Here is an 18346-nt window from a genome sequence, read left to right as displayed (position 1 = left end):
TTCTGCTTCCAATGAGGATTAATTATACCTTAGTTTGGATCATGTACAAGGTAAGTTAAATGGAAATCATTTTTAAAAATTTTGTATTATTTGGATAAAATAGAGTCTATGGGAGACTGCTTTTCCATAATTTGGAGCTTTCTGCATAACAGGTTTCCAGATAACGGATCTGATACCTGTATTACATTATAAATGTGTTTAGTGGGGTTTGTATAAAACAGCTAGAAAAGTTTACTGGAAGCAACGTAGGAGGCCTGGGCAAGTAAATTAAAGGAACAGTAACATCAAAAAATAAAAGATATAATATAATACTGTTGCCCTGTACTGGTAAAACTGGTGTGTTTGCTTCAGAAACTCTACTATATTTTATATAAACAAGCTGCTGTGTAGCTATGGTGGCAGCCATTTAAGGACAGGATTCACAGTAGATAGCAGATAAGTTCTGAAGAATCCCATTGTATACTACAGAGCTTATCTATTATCAGCAGTGTATCCTGTGCCTTTTCTCCTTTTTCAGCTTTGCATGGCTGTCCACATGGCTACACAGCAGCTTGTTTATATAAACTATTGTAGAGTTTCTGAAGCAAACACACTAGTATTACCAGTGCAACACAGCAGTGTATTATATTTCTATAACTTCAAAACAATTTTATATTTTTGTGTTACTATTCCTTTAAGAACAGTATTAAAGAGTCGGGTGGTGTAAGGGAACTGATGAAAGTAAACTGTATGCAAAAAGCTTACTGAAAAATTAAAAAGGCTTATCCACAGATTTTAATGAGATACTTTTTTTTTTTTTTTTCATCACTTGCCCTCTTTCATTTCTCCATTCCTCCTAATTTTGATACAGTGGGAGGAACAGCACCGGTCTTTGAGCTGTGAAGATTTCCAGAATTGGAAACGGGAAAATGATGCAGAATACCAAGCTCAGGGATTGGCAGTATATCTGCAGGACAATGGGATCAGTGAGTATATCTTATCTATCTGGTAGTTGTATCAGCTATGGCAATAAGGGTGTTTATTTTATCTTTCTGTTGAATAGATTGTATCCATGTTCATACAGTACAGTGTTTAAAGGATTGTTCACCTTTGAGGTAACTTTAAGAATGTTATAGGATGTCAATTTCTAGCAACTTTGCAATTGGTCTTCCTTATTTATATTTTATAGTTTTTGCGGTATTTGCCTTTTTCTTCTGACTCTTTACAGCTTTCAAATAGGGGACAAATGCTCTGTAAGGCTACAAATGTATTGTTATTGCTACTTTTTATTACTCATCTTTCTGTTTAAGCCTCTCCTATTCATATTCCATTCTCATATTCAAATCAGTGGGACCATAGCAACCAGATTGCTGAATATAAAGATAAAAAACTCAAAAACCATAAATAGTAAAAATATGAAAACCAATTGCAGATTGTGTCAGAATAGCACTCTCTACATCATACTAAAAGTTAATTTAAAGATGAACAACCTCTTTAACTGTCAGAAAGTATAACTCTTCTGTGTATGTATATGTATATATATATATATATATATATATATACACATTCAAAGTCCTAACGCATACCATCCATGAGAGACTCCAATGATTAGATCACATACCTGGGTGCTACGCTGAAAATAGCTGCATTATCCAAATTCCACTGACAAAAGGTGCACACCAGGATTTTTCAGTTTAAAACTCCATATTTATTAAATAAGTTTAAAACAGGAACCGGCCAACGTTTCGGTCTTTTTCTAAGACCTTTATCAAGACCCTGTTCACATTAAAACATCAGTGTTTAAATACCTAAAAACATGACACTCACCCCTTTGTGCACGCCCACATAATCATGTGAAAAAAGGAAACACCTGCACCAAAAAGAGCAGAGAAGAAATAAGAACATTGTGGCAAGTACGGTATGTACAGATTATATGAACACTTCAATATAAGCAGAGAATAGATTGAAAATACGGAGTTTTAAACTGAAAAATCCTGGTGTGCACCTTTTGTCAGTGGAATTTGTGTATGTATATATATATATATATATATATATATATATATATATATATATATATAAAATGATTGAGGGACTCGCACACCATTCTTCAGTGAATAAAACTGTGTTATTTTATTCTTTTATGCATAAAAGAATAAAATAACACAGTTTTATTCACTGAAGAATGGTGTGCAAGTCCTTCAATCATTTTGTATACCAATACGTACCTACGTACCCAAAGTAACTACAAATCTGGTAAGAGTGCATACACGCAAAAAAACTTTATATATATATATATATATATATAATACAAAAAATACACCGCACTCCAGGGGCTTGTGAAAATGCAAAAAGATGTGGTTTATTCGACGTTTCGGCTACCAAACCGGAGCCGTCATCAGGAGCAAAAGAAATTAACACACAGAGTGAAGCGCTTTAAAAGCAGTTAAAATTGGCGCCAAAATCAAAATATAGTGACATCATCAAGTGGTGCCCAAATACAAATGTCAAAATTACGTGTAAAAAATACCAAACTTTAGTTATAGTGTGATCCTATAAAAAACTATTAAGAGCATCATAACAGAGTATGCGTGGTTATTTGTGACTTCTTATGGTGTAAATATCAAGTGTTGATGTTTAAAAGTGATATACTATACCACTGATCTCTGGCTGGGCTGGATCGCAGACATAGGATCGAGCTGGTATGATGTATTGGAAGTACCGCAGTGAGACTACGAGAGTGATGTTGATAACCTGAAACGCTACAAAGTCGTGTATCATCGCGGCTGTCAGTCCCGGAACTCTATGATCTCGGCTACAATTGTAACACATTTCCTACTAGGCACGCCCCTCTCCCTTCAACTGACTGTCAGTACGTTCACGTTCTGTTGCTCTAGTCAGGGGAGGGGGAAGCTGTGAGGATTGGAGCGTGGGGGTTAACCAGTTCAGTGCTAGCTTACCACAGCTAACCCAAATGTTTGAAAAACCTCAAGTCTGCGTCAATCAGGTATTATCCCGATTGCACCGCCGGACTATCAATGAGGGTAAAACCACAATATAATAAAAACTCCATAGAGATAATTCTGGGATGGTTTCTTATCACTCGCTTAAATGTGCCGGTCAGGGTGTCACACTGCAGTAGCCTCTCATCAAGAGTTTTAAAGGGACTTACCGTGTCGCTCAACATAAGTCATCTGACCAGCATCTCGTCCATTTCACACATAACGGACTTTACAGCTCAGTACCATTGTTGCTATCCGCACTCAGACTGTAACAGTGTCTAAAAATAAAAATTAAAAAGCAGATTAAAAACAAACACCAAGTGTCGGATTATAACCATGTAAATATTTAAATATTCACTCATAGCGTCATTAGAGTACTCTATAACTAAGGCATCAATATATAACATTCAATACATGGAATGATGACGTGGCCTTATGAATTACTGTAACATTTATCTATATTCTCTTGTATGTCTATTGCAGCTAAATTACCAGGTCCTGTAATAGGGAGAGTTATCCAAAAACATATTATACCAAATGCAACTGTATTTAATAGAAAGATGACATAGGTAAAGTCTCGTTGAGTCCTCTTGGGGCCAATGTATCCAAGAGGTAAATCCACCGGGATTCGTGTTGCAGTAGGATTTTATCTCTATCCCCACCCTCTAGGTAATTTGGGTATGTGGTCTATGATCATGTGCCTGAACTGCGGAAGGGTATGTTTTTGTCTCAGCCAGTGTCTCGCCACAGGTTGGTCAGCCTTTCCAGAATTAAGTGCCAACCTGATGGCACTCCTGTGATTGTTCATCCTTTCTCGATAGGTGGTAGCCGCTTTGCCCACATAATATAGACCACAAGGGCACCACACTATATATACCACGTGATCAGAAGTGCACGTGACTCTGTGTCTTATGTCAAATTTCCTTCCATTCCTGGGATGTGTGAAATATTGACCCTGCGACATCCCACTGCACGTGCAGCAGCCGGCACATTTATAACATCCCTTCTTCAAAGGAGTTTTAAGCCATGTTGTTTGCTTGTTGGTGGTTTCTACAACATTTTTCTTGACCAGTATATCTCCAAGGTTACGGCCCCTCCTATAGGCAAAAAGTGGTTGTTTGATATCTGAAAAAGGTAAGTCTCGATCATTTCTAATGATTTCCCACCTCTGCTTAACCTTTTCTTTTAGGTACATCGACTTGTCAGTCCATTCTGTAGTAAAAATAACATCCACAGGTGCCTTATCTTTGATATTAGTGTCTTGCAACAAAGTTTGTTGTGTCCAGTGTTTGGCTCTCTCGAGTTGTTCTTGTACCAAAGTGTTGGAGTAGCCTCTCTCCAAGAATTGTTTAGTTAATGATGCCAACAGTAGTAATTTTAGATAAAGCATACTACATTTCAGAGATTAATACACAATTATCTGATACTAAGACATATATGAGACTAAAGAGGGATCCCACAGACATTTTTAAAAGGAAACTTGACACATTAATACACTCATATACTGGTCAAGAAAAATGTTGTAGAAACCACCAACAAGCAAACAACATGGCTTAAAACTCCTTTGAAGAAGGGATGTTATAAATGTGCCGGCTGCTGCACGTGCAGTGGGATGTCGCAGGGTCAATATTTCACACATCCCAGGAATGGAAGGAAATTTGACATAAGACACAGAGTCACGTGCACTTCTGATCACGTGGTATATATAGTGTGGTGCCCTTGTGGTCTATATTATGTGGGCAAAGCGGCTACCACCTATCGAGAAAGGATGAACAATCACAGGAGTGCCATCAGGTTGGCACTTAATTCTGGAAAGGCTGACCAACCTGTGGCGAGACACTGGCTGAGACAAAAACATACCCTTCCGCAGTTCAGGCACATGATCATAGACCACATACCCAAATTACCTAGAGGTGGGGATAGAGATAAAATCCTACTGCAACACGAATCCCGGTGGATTTACCTCTTGGATACATTGGCCCCAAGAGGACTCAACGAGACTTTACCTATGTCATCTTTCTATTAAATACAGTTGCATTTGGTATAATATGTTTTTGGATAACTCTCCCTATTACAGGACCTGGTAATTTAGCTGCAATAGACATACAAGAGAATATAGATAAATGTTACAGTAATTCATAAGGCCACGTCATCATTCCATGTATTGAATGTTATATATTGATGCCTTAGTTATAGAGTACTCTAATGACGCTATGAGTGAATATTTAAATATTTACATGGTTATAATCCGACACTTGGTGTTTGTTTTTAATCTGCTTTTTAATTTTTTATTTTTAGACACTGTTACAGTCTGAGTGCGGATAGCAACAATGGTACTGAGCTGTAAAGTCCGTTATGTGTGAAATGGACGAGATGCTGGTCAGATGACTTATGTTGAGCGACACGGTAAGTCCCTTTAAAACTCTTGATGAGAGGCTACTGCAGTGTGACACCCTGACCGGCACATTTAAGCGAGTGATAAGAAACCATCCCAGAATTATCTCTATGGAGTTTTTATTATATTGTGGTTTTACCCTCATTGATAGTCCGGCGGTGCAATCGGGATAATACCTGATTGACGCAGACTTGAGGTTTTTCAAACATTTGGGTTAGCTGTGGTAAGCTAGCACTGAACTGGTTAACCCCCACGCTCCAATCCTCACAGCTTCCCCTCCCCTGACTAGAGCAACAGAACGTGAACGTACTGACAGTCAGTTGAAGGGAGAGGGGCGTGCCTAGTAGGAAATGTGTTACAATTGTAGCCGAGATCATAGAGTTCCGGGACTGACAGCCGCGATGATACACGACTTTGTAGCGTTTCAGGTTATCAACATCACTCTCGTAGTCTCACTGCGGTACTTCCAATACATCATACCAGCTCGATCCTATGTCTGCGATCCAGCCCAGCCAGAGATCAGTGGTATAGTATATCACTTTTAAACATCAACACTTGATATTTACACCATAAGAAGTCACAAATAACCACGCATACTCTGTTATGATGCTCTTAATAGTTTTTTATAGGATCACACTATAACTAAAGTTTGGTATTTTTTACACGTAATTTTGACATTTGTATTTGGGCACCACTTGATGATGTCACTATATTTTGATTTTGGCGCCAATTTTAACTGCTTTTAAAGCGCTTCACTCTGTGTGTTAATTTCTTTTGCTCCTGATGACGGCTCCGGTTTGGTAGCCGAAACGTCGAATAAACCACATCTTTTTGCATTTTTACAAGCCCCTGGAGTGCGGTGTATTTTTTGTATTATGTGATTATTCCTCACCTGCACCCGGGCAGATGTTATTTGGTTTTGTGTGCACCATTCCATCTAGTTTTCTATATATAAATATAGCTATTTATCATTGTTTCGTATTGTCAGACAATAATTAAGCTTAGTCATTGGATACTATATGTATACAATCTGAGCCTGTTCAAGCACCCTATAGACTTAAATAATAGACTAGACAAAAAAAAATATACCACATACTGTGAAATAATAAAATTTAGTATAGTTGTAATATATCTTGAGAATAATAGTACAATAGTTAATAGTCTGAGGAAACGTTGTAATAAATGGAAATATGGAAGATGATATTCTGTACAGCCAACTGGGAAAATGGATATTCTAAACCCAAACTGCCATCCTCAATCCCGAACATAACCCTCCCACCACCCAGTCATATTACTGTTGCCTTCTTCAGCTCTTTCCCAGTGTTAATCTGCTTTCTGTCTTCTTCTCCTCAAATCTAATAACTACACAGCACTTACTTTCCACCCGCACTTACCTATTCTGCCTTCCGTCGGCTAAAATTAAAATCGCCTGGGGGCAGGCACACTGATCGCTTTGTTTTCTGAAGTCGCCCGAAGTTTCCTTGTGAGGCAATTATGGGCGACTTCGGAAAACGAATCGCTCCGTTTGCCTGCCCCCAGGCAATTTTCATTTTAGCCGGCAGAAGGCAGATCGGGGAGAATAGTCACCTCGAAGAAGAGGAGTTTTGTTGCCTGGCGACTAATCTCCCATAATCTGCCCGTGTGGCCAGACCCTTATAGTTTCTATAAACAAGTTGCTGTGTAGCCATGGGGGCAGCCATTCAAAGCTGAAAAAGGAGGTTACACAGCAGATAACACATAAGCTCTGTAGTATACAATGCAATTCTACAAAGCTTATCTGTTATCTATTATTTGTCTTGAGTTTGAATGGTTGCCCCCGTGGCTACACAGCAGTTTGTTTATATAAATTATAATAATCTTTCTGAAGATTAAAGGCTGGTAGCACACGGTAAGATTACCCACCTCACAGCCATTTCCCATCCCAGTTCAGTGACCCTTTCTTCTCTAATTTAAGTCTTGGTGCTACACACATTCTATGATTATTGCATGTTACGTGGTTACTGTGTTAACTATAGTGTTTTGTATGTAAGTATATGGTTAAACATTGATTACTACCTTTACAAAAATGTTCTACACTGGATATTTAATATTTGGCCAAAACCATATGTTCTCATTGCAGCCTGTCCCCATTGTAAGTTTTCTTATGCTCTTGCACGAGGGGGATGCATGCACTTCATATGTTCTCAGTGTCGCCACCAGTTCTGCAGTGGCTGCTACAACACCTTCCACCCAAGGAATGTGAGTACCTTGTTTGTTACACTTTTATGTTTGTTTTGTGGGCATAGCAATAACAAGAAAGAAATACAAAAAAAGAGTAAATATGGACCTGCACCTGAGGGGAGGTAATGATTCTGGGTGCAGGTATCCCAGCAGCAAAGGGGCAGCTGAAAAAAAAAGAAATTGAAACAAAAATAAGTGAATCTGAATAAAGTGAAAGAATGGCTGGTGCCAAGGAATCATATTTACATTAAAGTTATAGTACTTATCTGGGTACCCGTGTGTCTGTATTCTAGACACTGTTGCTAGTTTTTTTTAAATTTAGCATAGGTATCTTTTAATAATCTAGTTAACTTCTCATTTCTCATAATCCAACCTATTATTTGCACTATAGCAGGAAATTGTCTTGCTTTTCCGTGCCATAGCAATGGTTTGTTTGGCAGCAAGAAAAAGTAACTTGTGCTCATAAGTAGCTTGTGCTGAGATTTAGTGAAGCCCTCACAATTACTGTAAAAGGGGTTGTTCACCTTTAAATTAACTTTAGTATGATGTAGAGCGTGATATTCTGAGATAATCTGCAATTTGTTTTCATTGTCTATTGTTTGTGTTTTTTGTTATTTAGTTTTCTATTCAGCAGCTGTCCAGTTTGCGATTTCAAAAATCTGGTTGCTAGGGTACAAATTGCCCTAGCAACCAGACGTTGATTTGAATGAAAGAGTGGAATATGAATAGGAGAAGGCCTGGATAGAAAGATGAGTAATAAAAAGTAACAATCACAATAGTGACACCCATTTGAATGCTGGGAAGAATCAGAAGAAAATGATATATAATTCAAAAACTATAAATAAAAAAAAAATGTAAGGCCTGTTTAAAGGTTGCTTAGAATTAGCCATACTATAACATGCTAAATGTTAAGTTAAAGGAACAGTAACAACAACAAATGAAAATGTATTAAATTAATTAAAATATAATGCACTGTTGCCTTGCAGTGATAAAACTGGTGTTTATGCTTCAGAAAGACTATAATAGTTTATATAAACAAGATGCTGTGTAGCCATTGGGGCAGCCATTCAAAGCTGAAAAAGGAAAAAGGCACAGGTTACACAGCAGATAACGGATAAGCTCTTTAGTATACAATGCAATTCTACATAGCTTATCTGTTATCTATTACTTGTCTTGTGTTTGAATGACTGCCCCCGTGGCTACACAGCACTTTGTTTATATAAATTATAATAATCTTTCTGCAGCAAACACCCCAATTTAAAGCTGGTGGCATACGGTAAAATTCGGGGGAGATTAGCCACCCAGCGACAAATCTCTTCTTCGGGCAATTAATCTTCCCGCAATTGCATATGTAGCGCTTCGGTTTTCCGAGGCAACTTCGGAAAACAAAGTTCTCCGAAGGGGGAAGCTGGCGTTGATCACGTAGGTATACTTGGGTCAGTGGGCTCCTGGGATTAAAAAAACTGATGTGGTGCAAAACTCATTGGTTAATAGTGCTGCTCCAGCAGAACCCTGCACTGAAATCTGCTTTTAAAAAAACCTATTTTATTACATTTTTAAATCTGGCATGGGGCTAGACATGTTCTGTTGTGAAGTGCTGGCTCTTTCTGAAAGCACAGGATCAGACACAATGAACTGACATGGCTGCCTACACTCAGTACTCAGTATTACAGGTAAAAAAAATGCATTTGTTGGAATTTTTTGCAGGAATAACATTTTTAAATGGTAGAGTGGATTATTTGTAATGTAATTAGTGTAATTTAAAAACAAAAACTATACCATAAAAATCATAACAGAAACCATTGGTTTGCTAAAATTCCCCCACATGCTGTGAGGAGCGGGTCTGACCCTGGTAGTGATCAACCTGCGCTTAAATTGAATTGGACTTTGGACTTTGTTATATTTTTACAGCAAACAGAGACAATTCTTCTTAAGTGGCTGTGTTGCCCCAGTGCTGTACAAAAGGCAATAAATAGGGCCCTGCCCAACACTTGCATTGAAGAAGAATTAACTCCTTTAAAATTATTCATTTAAAGTTGTGTAATAAATACAGTTTTAAAATCATGATTTACTGATGTTATCACAGCATTAACGCATATGTTATATTTCAAGAAATGTACAGTCCCATCGTGTATGGTAAGGATGTCTCTCCATGCTCACCATCCTAGAGATTGCCTCTTTTACCTACGAGATTGGGATGTGACACGTCTGCAGAGACTACTTCAGGTAAGCAAACTGTATGCAGTAAAATGTTTTCTGTACCGTTTTAGTAGGAATAATTATTTGCTAGAAGATTAATTATAATAATTGTAAATTCATTTTATTAACCTACTGCCTTTTACCAATGGCAAAAAAACCCTAATGAAGACACACGGAGTTAATTGTAGCAGCTACTTGTGGTTAAAAAATTTGAAATAAAATACCCTACTATAGACAATACTTAGAATTGCCTCTGCTAAAAAGCATGTAGAGGCACTATGACTATGAAGATTTTCATTCATCCAGGTCATGGCATATCTAGTATAGGTAAATCTAAAAACAACTGGACTTGCTGAGTAATCATTGAAGACGTTTCACTACTCATCCGAGCATCTTCTTCAGTTCAACTGAAATGTAGAGGCACATTTATCAACGGTCAAATTTAAAATTTATGTAAGTTTTTAAAAACTCCCCTTTCGACCAATCGAAATTTATTTAAAAAAATCTAATTTTTAAAACTCGGATATATTAAATCAACCCGGAAACTCAAATCGAATTCAAATAAAATTCATTTTGAATTTAAAAAAACTCGATTTGAGTTTTTTCGCCGATAAAAAACCCAGAATGTCAGGATGGCTTCAAACAACAATTGATTCCTGGACCTCTCCCATTGATTTAAACAGAAATTCGTCAGGTTTAAGGTGGCGAATAGTCGAAGGGCCAGAGTATGATAATTCTCGAAAATCAAATTCAAATTTTTTTAAAAACTTGAATTTGAATAACTCCGTAGTCGAATTTGACAGTTTTGACCATAACAAAACTTGAAAATTCGATCCTTGATAAATCTGCCCCGTAGTGTCTTAGTAAAGCCAATTATCACGATTGTCTATATTGTAGCCGTGACAAGTAGCTGCTGCTGCTCTTATTAGCTCTGTGTGTCTTCACTCTCTTGTCGCAGTGACCGTTGAAATTAATCGCGATGACTGATGGCCATGCCACAAATGTTCTGCAAATCATCACGTCAATTTGTGCATTAACCTAAGGCCACTAAGTCACCGTGGTTGTGTTTTTAAAAAGTCGCAGTAACAAATAGCCACAAGTCTTCACCCTAAAAGCCAGACCTTACTTGAGACAGATGTTGACAAACAGACATGGATGCCAACTGTGCTCCTTTTTAGATCCGTAATCACAGGAACAGTTGTGTTATACGGAGGGGAAACATGTACTGATTGGTTGCTGTGGGCATCTGCAGTGGTGAAAACTGATAAAATACCCTGTAAATCAGACTATTTTGGGCAGCGTTTTGCATATCTAACAAATCTGCTTATTTTAGATGTCAAAGGTGCAGTTTAACACAGAGCCCCCTGCTGGAACACAAACGGTTCCAGGAGGTGAGTGTGGAATAAGAGTTCTGGAAAAAATCTCTCCCTACTCCCCTTTTTTATTTTCACACTCTTTTCCAGTTTATTTTTCCTGCTGGTTCCCTCTGCTATTTCTGTCATCATCTCTCTTCCCATATTCTCAGCAGTCTTCAACATTGATCCTTTCTCCACTCTCTCTCCTAAATGTTTGTGCTGTGCCCTTCTTCTACAGTATTATTCTATATTCAACCTTTAATATTCCTGGACTTTTACTTCCTTGCTCTCCTTATTTGTTACTTTTCTGTTCTTTTCTCCACTCCTCAAGTGTTTGTACTTGCTCTCTTGCTTTGCTAAAATCGTTTTCTTTTATACATTAAACATTTTTTTATACATTTCTTTTTGTTTTGTTTTTTTTGTAGGTGGATGTCGTGTTGTAGAGCAAAAGGAGATACCCGATGGCCTTAGAGATGAAGCTTGTGGCAAAGTAACATCTCCAGGATATGCTGGATTATGCGAGTGAGTATATGACTTTCATGGTATTGTTGCATGAGATGAGTGGGTGGGATTTGGTTAGATTATAGGCAGAGTTTTTATCATCATTCGCAGGCATGGTAGATCATGGGCATGATTTTGTGTGCATGTCAGCAGGGCCCAACACAACGGGAACTAGGTGGGGTTATAAGTAAGACCCCTTGGGGGGGGGTAGGATTTTGCTATTTTAGCAGCATAGAACCCAATTATTTCTGATGGATGTGCTGTTCTTCTCATCCACACTGTACCACTATATATTTGCTTTATCTATGCAATACTATTTTGCCATTGTCAGTGCATCTACAGTAAGTGGGATGTGTTCCTTGGTAGAGCTACATACTGTACTTCCATAGCCACATCATTCTGTGAAGGAAAATGTTAATTTGTGAGTCAACTTAGTAAAATTACACCTTATGTACAGACATGGCTGTCAGTGGAGGATAAGGGACTGTAAAATAACTTGCGTTGGATTCAGAGTTTCTGCTGAATACACTGGAGTTTTTTCATGCAACTGCTATCAGAGCCACTCTTTCTTTGATAACCTAATTCACCTGCTTACACGAATACGAATTGCAGCATGCATATTTGCACAATTAGAAATTCATCAGATGTCAATTCATATATTCAGCTGCAAGCATTTTATAGTTGTAATAAAGACAGAATGAAGAGACCAGATGCTGAGCGAGGAATAGTGAAGATAAACTTGATTATTTCAGAAACGGTACAGAATTTTTAATTGATAGTATGTAGAAAGTTTCTTATTTCAGTACACTGAAGCTTATATTAAGTTTGCGATAGTTCCACTTTAAGGGGCACATTTACTATTGGTCGAATATTGAGGGTCAATTAACCCTCGATATTCGACCGTTGAAGTAAAATCCTTCGATTTTGAATATCGAAGTCGAAGGATTTACCGCATTTCGGTAAATTTCGATCGAACGATTAAATCCTTCGAATCGAATGTTTCGAAGGATTTTAATTCATCGATCAAACGATTTTCCTTCTGTAAAAAAATACTTAGAAAGCCTATGTTGACCTTCCCCATAGGCTAACATTGGTGCCCGGTGGGTTTTAGGTGGTCGAAGTTTTTTTTAAATAGACAGTACTTCGACTATCGAATGGTCAAATAGTCTAATGTTTTTTAGTTTGAATCGTTCGAGTCGATGGTCGAAGTTGCCAAAAAAAAACCTTCGAAATTCGAAGTTTTTTTCCTTCTAATCCTTCACTCGAGCTAAGTAAATGTGCGCCTAAATGTTTGAAAATGTTGCAAACTGGAATATGTGTTGACCAATAAACTGCACTTTATGTAAAAGGTTGTGTACTTTGAATATTTTAGGGGGTTATTTACTAAAAAACGATTTTTTTTTCTCATTATTTTATTAAAACAACTTCAACCAAACTCCCATCCACAATTTTTCTGTATTTATCAGTAGAATAATTTGAAAAATTCAGTGCAGGAAAAGACTCTATAAACTCTCAATAAAATCGTGAAAAAAATCAAAATGTATCTCCATGCTATCTTCCAATTGTAAAAGGGACATCTGCCATTGACTTCTACATGCCCTTGGCAGGTTTGAGATGGAGTATTTTCTGATTTAGACTTTTAGCAGCCTCCAGGTATAATAAATGTTCGAACTTCAGTAAATAACCCTCTTAGTGTTTCTACGTGTTATTAGGTTTCCCCAGAATCCACTATTTTAAGATTTCGGGAAATCAAGAATCCTTTGTGAAAGATTCAGCCAAATACCGAACCGATACTGAACTATAATTTGCATATGCAAATCATGCCAAGAAAGGGGGTAAAGAGAACTGAATTATTTAACTTTCTTGTTTGTGACGAAAAGTCACATGATTTTTAGGATAAGAGTCTAAAGGTGGCCATACACGGGCAGATAAAGCTGCCGATATCGGTCGTTTGGACCGATTTGACAGCTTATCTGCCCGTGTATTGCGGCTTCCAACGGGTCATCCCGATCGATATCTGCCCACGATATCGATCGGGAAGGTTGGATTTTTACCCGACCGACCCGTCGGAGCCGCTTGGCGCATCGTAATTCGATCGTTCGGCCATACGGCCGAACGCTCGAATTACCCCCGAAATAGCCACGCAGTTTAGTGGCATATCGGGGAAAGATCCGCTCGTTTGGCGATGTCGCCAAACGAGCGGATCTTTAAGTCTATGGCCACCTTTAGAGTGCCCTTCCCAAAAGATCTTATTGTGCTGGCTGATAATTCACATCTTCACACTGCTAATGACAGTGCCTGCTCTCTCTGCATATCAGGTCGCATTATAAGGAATACCTTGTAAGCCGTATTAACGCTCGGTCTCTGGATCCATGTGTTCTCTATGATCTGGCTGAGACAGTGAATGTGTGTCAACGCTACCTTCCTTTATTGCCTCTACAAGATCTCAATGAGGATGAGGCCAGCTATAAAGAGCGTCTCCTGGGGGTAAGAAAGGAGAATAAAGGGATGAAAAATATTTTGAGCATTGTCTCTCTCTTGTCTGATTCTACTGTCATGCTGTTTGTATGCCTATTTAAAGGGATACTGTCATGGGAAAAATGTTTTTTTTTTTTTTTTCAAAATGCATCAGTTAATAGTGCTCCTGTAGCAGAATTCTGCACTGAAATCCATTTCTCAAAAAAGCATTTTATATTTAATTTTGAAATCTGACATGGGGCCAGACATATTGTCAATTTCCCAGCTGCCCTCAGTCATGTGACTTGTGCTCTGATAAACTTAAGTCACTCTTTACTGCTGTACTGCAAGTTGGACTGATATCACCCCCCCCCCAGCAGCCTCACAACAGAAAAATGGGAAGGATAACAGCCCCCTAATACAAGATAACAGCTGCTTGGTAGATCTAACAGCATTCAATAGTAAAATCCAGGTCCCACTGCGACACATTCAGTTACATTGAGTAGGAGAAACAACAGCCTGCCAGAAAGCAGTTCCATCCTAAAGTGCTGGCTCTTTCTGAAAGCACATGACCAGGCAAAATTACCTGAGATGGCTGCCTACAGACCAATATTACAACTAAAAAAAAAAAAACACTTGCTGTAGAGTGAATTATTTGCAGTGTAAAAAACTACATAATAAAAATCATGACAGAGTCCCTTTAACTATCTCAGTGATTGCAGCCTTATCCAAATTATTTATTGTGCTTTACGAACCATCCTCGTTTTTCTGCTATTGTTTCCTTTTTTGCAAACCTTTTTGGCAAACCTTTTTGGCAGCCTAAACAGGGCATAACTAGTAGTTGTGGGCCCCCACAAGAAACAAAAACCTTCAGCAACCACACCCCACTCCTGCCTACTTACACAACACACGCATTTTTGGTTAGAACGTGCCTGGGGAGGGAGGATTTCTGTGCAGCAGACCCTGTGGTCCACTCCAGCATCCCCCACGACAGCAGAAATCCTGAGCCTAAACTCTACTTTTACCTATATTTCTATCTCCCTCTACTCTCTCTAATTCTAAATCTCTGGTACTTATCAATCAGTCATCATGCCACTTCTTTCTTACCTCTAATAGGTTCTAATGTCGGAGGTTCCATTGAGTCTGAACATTCCACGGAAGCAGCATTAATTATTCCTGTTTTTGGTTTGCACAGTTCTCTGGTAGTGCCATGTGAAGGAACACCTAAATTATCTGCAACAGATTAACACCAAAAAGATGTATAGTTGTGCTGTAATTGCAAAATAAAATATATTCTGTATAAATGTGTCAATATCTGAAATATGTTTATTTTACCAGTACCCAACTTTACTTACTGTCTGTTTCACCCTAATTTTTTTAATTTTTGTTGCAATATGGTCCATCTGTTGTCCCTTTGTGTGTATTGACCAGGCTTTGCTATTAAATAACATTATGATTGGTCACAGACAGACTAGGATATTTTGTCTTCCCCCGACTCACTCTCTAACATCCTACTTTGCTCTAAACCAGCAGCTCTTTAACATTTTGACTAAGCATCCTCATGTGCGTATCATAATCAACACCATGAAAGTTACAGCAAGGGTTACACATGTTTTAAAGCATTACTGTTAAATATGTTTTCATTACTGCAACAATAAATAAGTGCAGAAAAATCAAATGCGATATTTTGTCATTAAAATACCCTGTAAGTGAGAACTAGCACAACACTAATAATGCATTTTAGGGCAACCATCCAAAAGAACAAAGCACTTGCACAAGACTTAAGTAAACCATTTAAATAAGAATCCGTGTTTCACACAGTGTATATTTTGTATATACACCTCAAAGAGGTTGACCCCATTCTGAAGAACTAAGACATTTACCAAAGAAAGAGTGTTCCTAACTGGGGAAATATTAAACTGCTGGGAAGCTAGATTTCCAAGTTCAGTATATTGTATATATACCCGGACCAGCATGTACATATAGCCAGCATGTACAGTACAATAATCTTCCTAAGGAATAGGAAAAGGCAAGGGAACTAAAAGAAATATGGGTTCTAGTTTACCCCTTTAAAAAAATGATAGCTACAAAATAAAGTGTCCATACTACAGTGGAAACATCTAATAAATCTCTTGCTAAGGGTTCTATCTTGAAGGACTCTTTTGGGTGAGACAGAGCATGTGACTCAAGTAAGTATTCAGATGGCATTCCTTCACTGCACTTCAAGTAAAATAATGCACAGTAGAAAAAATATATAACGATTCTGTGATGTAAAAAAGAATAAAAATGTAGGAACCGCCATTGTACGGTTTTCAGGGGACCAGAAGAAGACGGTGTAAAATTTGAGAAATTAATTAATTATATATTGGTGGGACCACAAAAAAGGTGTAACATGAATGAAAAATTAAAATCAGGTCATGTACAATTGAGGTTATACTGTATATTGTATGCAAAAGGGAGTTCTATGATGATAAAATGATGTGATATAACTGATGGCAGTGAGCTTGTTGAAATGAGCAAACTTGCAAGAGGAAGGTACTGGAATGCTGTGGAGCAGGAGATATTGGGCTTGCAAACCTTCAGGTTATTTGATTGGTAATGACTCTCGCTCTGTCATAAAGTGCAATCTTGCACTCTATGGTGGGACACTTAGGGGCAGATTTATCAAGGGTTGAATTTCGAAGTAACGATTCGAACGATTTTAGCGTAGGATCGAACAATTTTATTTCCATGTGTAAAGACTCAGAAAATGATTGTAGAAGGTGCCCATAGGCTAACATAGCACTTCAACAGGTTTAATTTTGCGAAGTATTGAAGTCGAAGTTTTTTTTAAAGAGACAGTTTCGATTATCGAATATTCAAACTATTTTTACTTCAAGTCGAAGTAAATTCGAAGTCGTAGTATCCTATTCGATGGTTGAAGTATCCAAAAAATTAATTTTTTTACTTTGAAAATTCCTTCTAATTCACTTCCACCCTTGATAAATCTGCCCCTTAGAATGCAATGATTCAAGGGGCTATATAAAAACTGGAATTACTTCAAGTGGTAGTTCACCTTTTACTCTTAGCATGGTATAGACAGTGGCATCCTGCGACAAGTTGTATTTGGTCTTTATTTGCAATAGAAATATTGTAACAAATATTGTATGTGTCATGCCTGCAACACGTCTACATGGTTCTGATATTTCAAGTACTCATAGGCCCAAACATCACTCCAGCAGTCCAATAAATAGTGACCTTAAAGCAGCCCCTCTGGCATTTACCAGCCCGGGCCTGGCTATTGGCCTCCAGAAAATTTACATTGTTAGATGATGCTTGCTTGTCTGCCCCTCAAGTTGCTCTGAGTTGTCATAATTCATTTAAATCTTTATGGACGTGACAGAATAAAATTCTGTGTATGCAGATTCCTCCCGGAGCCCACCTGACTTGGATGGATTCTGTTCTCAAGCTAGCTTTGGTCAGTAGTACACTGGACTTGGCTATAAGAGCAGTTCTTTGTTTTTCTGTACTGTGTATCTCTATCTCCTACCAGTAGGGTTGTCACCTGGCTGGTATTTTACCAGCCTGGCCAGTAAAAATGATGCTTGATCCCAATGTTATTAATAGGGAAAAAAGATAAATATATAGGAAGGCCGGTATTTTTTTTCTAGAAAAGGTGACAACCCTACCTACTAGTAACTCCATTTTTACAAGTTTATAAAAACTCTGTGATCAAGGTTCTGGCTCTTTGTAAAGCATGTGCTCATCTCATCACATTGTGTCATATGTCCAACTTACCTACCTTTTGAAAAGAGAATTCAACGATTTTCAAAAAAAAAACCCCACCCCCCCGTAGACCACCATCCCACCTCCCCACCCAGCATAGCTGCCTCCAGGGGTTATGGCCCTTACTTTATACTTATGACTTGGTGCAAATTCAGGCATCGGAGTTCCACACAGCCATCTTCTGGGTCTTCGGTAAGCTGATTTGCCGATTTGCGACAACTGCGTGGGTGCAGAAAGGAACGGACGAAGACACGGAAGATGGCTGCATGGAACTCTGATGCCTGAATCTGCACCGAGGGGTAAGTATAAAATTAGTGGCATTTCCCCAGGGTGCAGCTATGCTGAGGAGGGAGGGGGGTCTACGGGGGGTAAGGTTTTTTTCTTTAAACCGGTTGAACGATGCTGGGCCTACCAGTGACGTCACCTGCCTTATGCGTTTCGTCTTGCGACTTCTTCAGAGGCTCTGAAGAAGTCGC

At 38.3% G+C, this 18346-nt stretch overlaps 1 protein-coding gene across 5 annotated transcripts in view; it reads left to right on the top strand.

Moving 5' to 3' along the window:
• The window catches only part of rnf31.S (ring finger protein 31 S homeolog), a 34479-nt gene extending 18913 nt beyond the window's left edge, over positions 1-15566 (top strand). For 4 of the 5 annotated variants that reach the window (XM_018240101.2, XM_018240084.2, XM_018240092.2 and 1 more), the window contains 7 exons: positions 851-965; positions 7493-7611; positions 9706-9819; positions 11126-11183; positions 11573-11669; positions 13967-14135; positions 15222-15566. In XM_018240101.2, the coding sequence (XP_018095590.1) occupies positions 851-965; positions 7493-7611; positions 9706-9819; positions 11126-11183; positions 11573-11669; positions 13967-14135; positions 15222-15275 (726 nt within the window). In that variant the 3' untranslated portion in view covers positions 15276-15566. 5 annotated transcript variants of the gene reach the window in all.
• The last annotated feature ends 2780 nt before the right edge of the window (positions 15567-18346 follow it).

The sequence above is a fragment of the Xenopus laevis genome, chromosome 1S (assembly GCF_017654675.1).
Source record: "Xenopus laevis strain J_2021 chromosome 1S, Xenopus_laevis_v10.1, whole genome shotgun sequence".
Taxonomy (NCBI): domain Eukaryota; kingdom Metazoa; phylum Chordata; class Amphibia; order Anura; family Pipidae; genus Xenopus; species Xenopus laevis.
The sequence above is the reverse complement of the archived record's forward strand: the minus strand, read 5'-3'. Positions and strand labels throughout refer to the sequence as shown.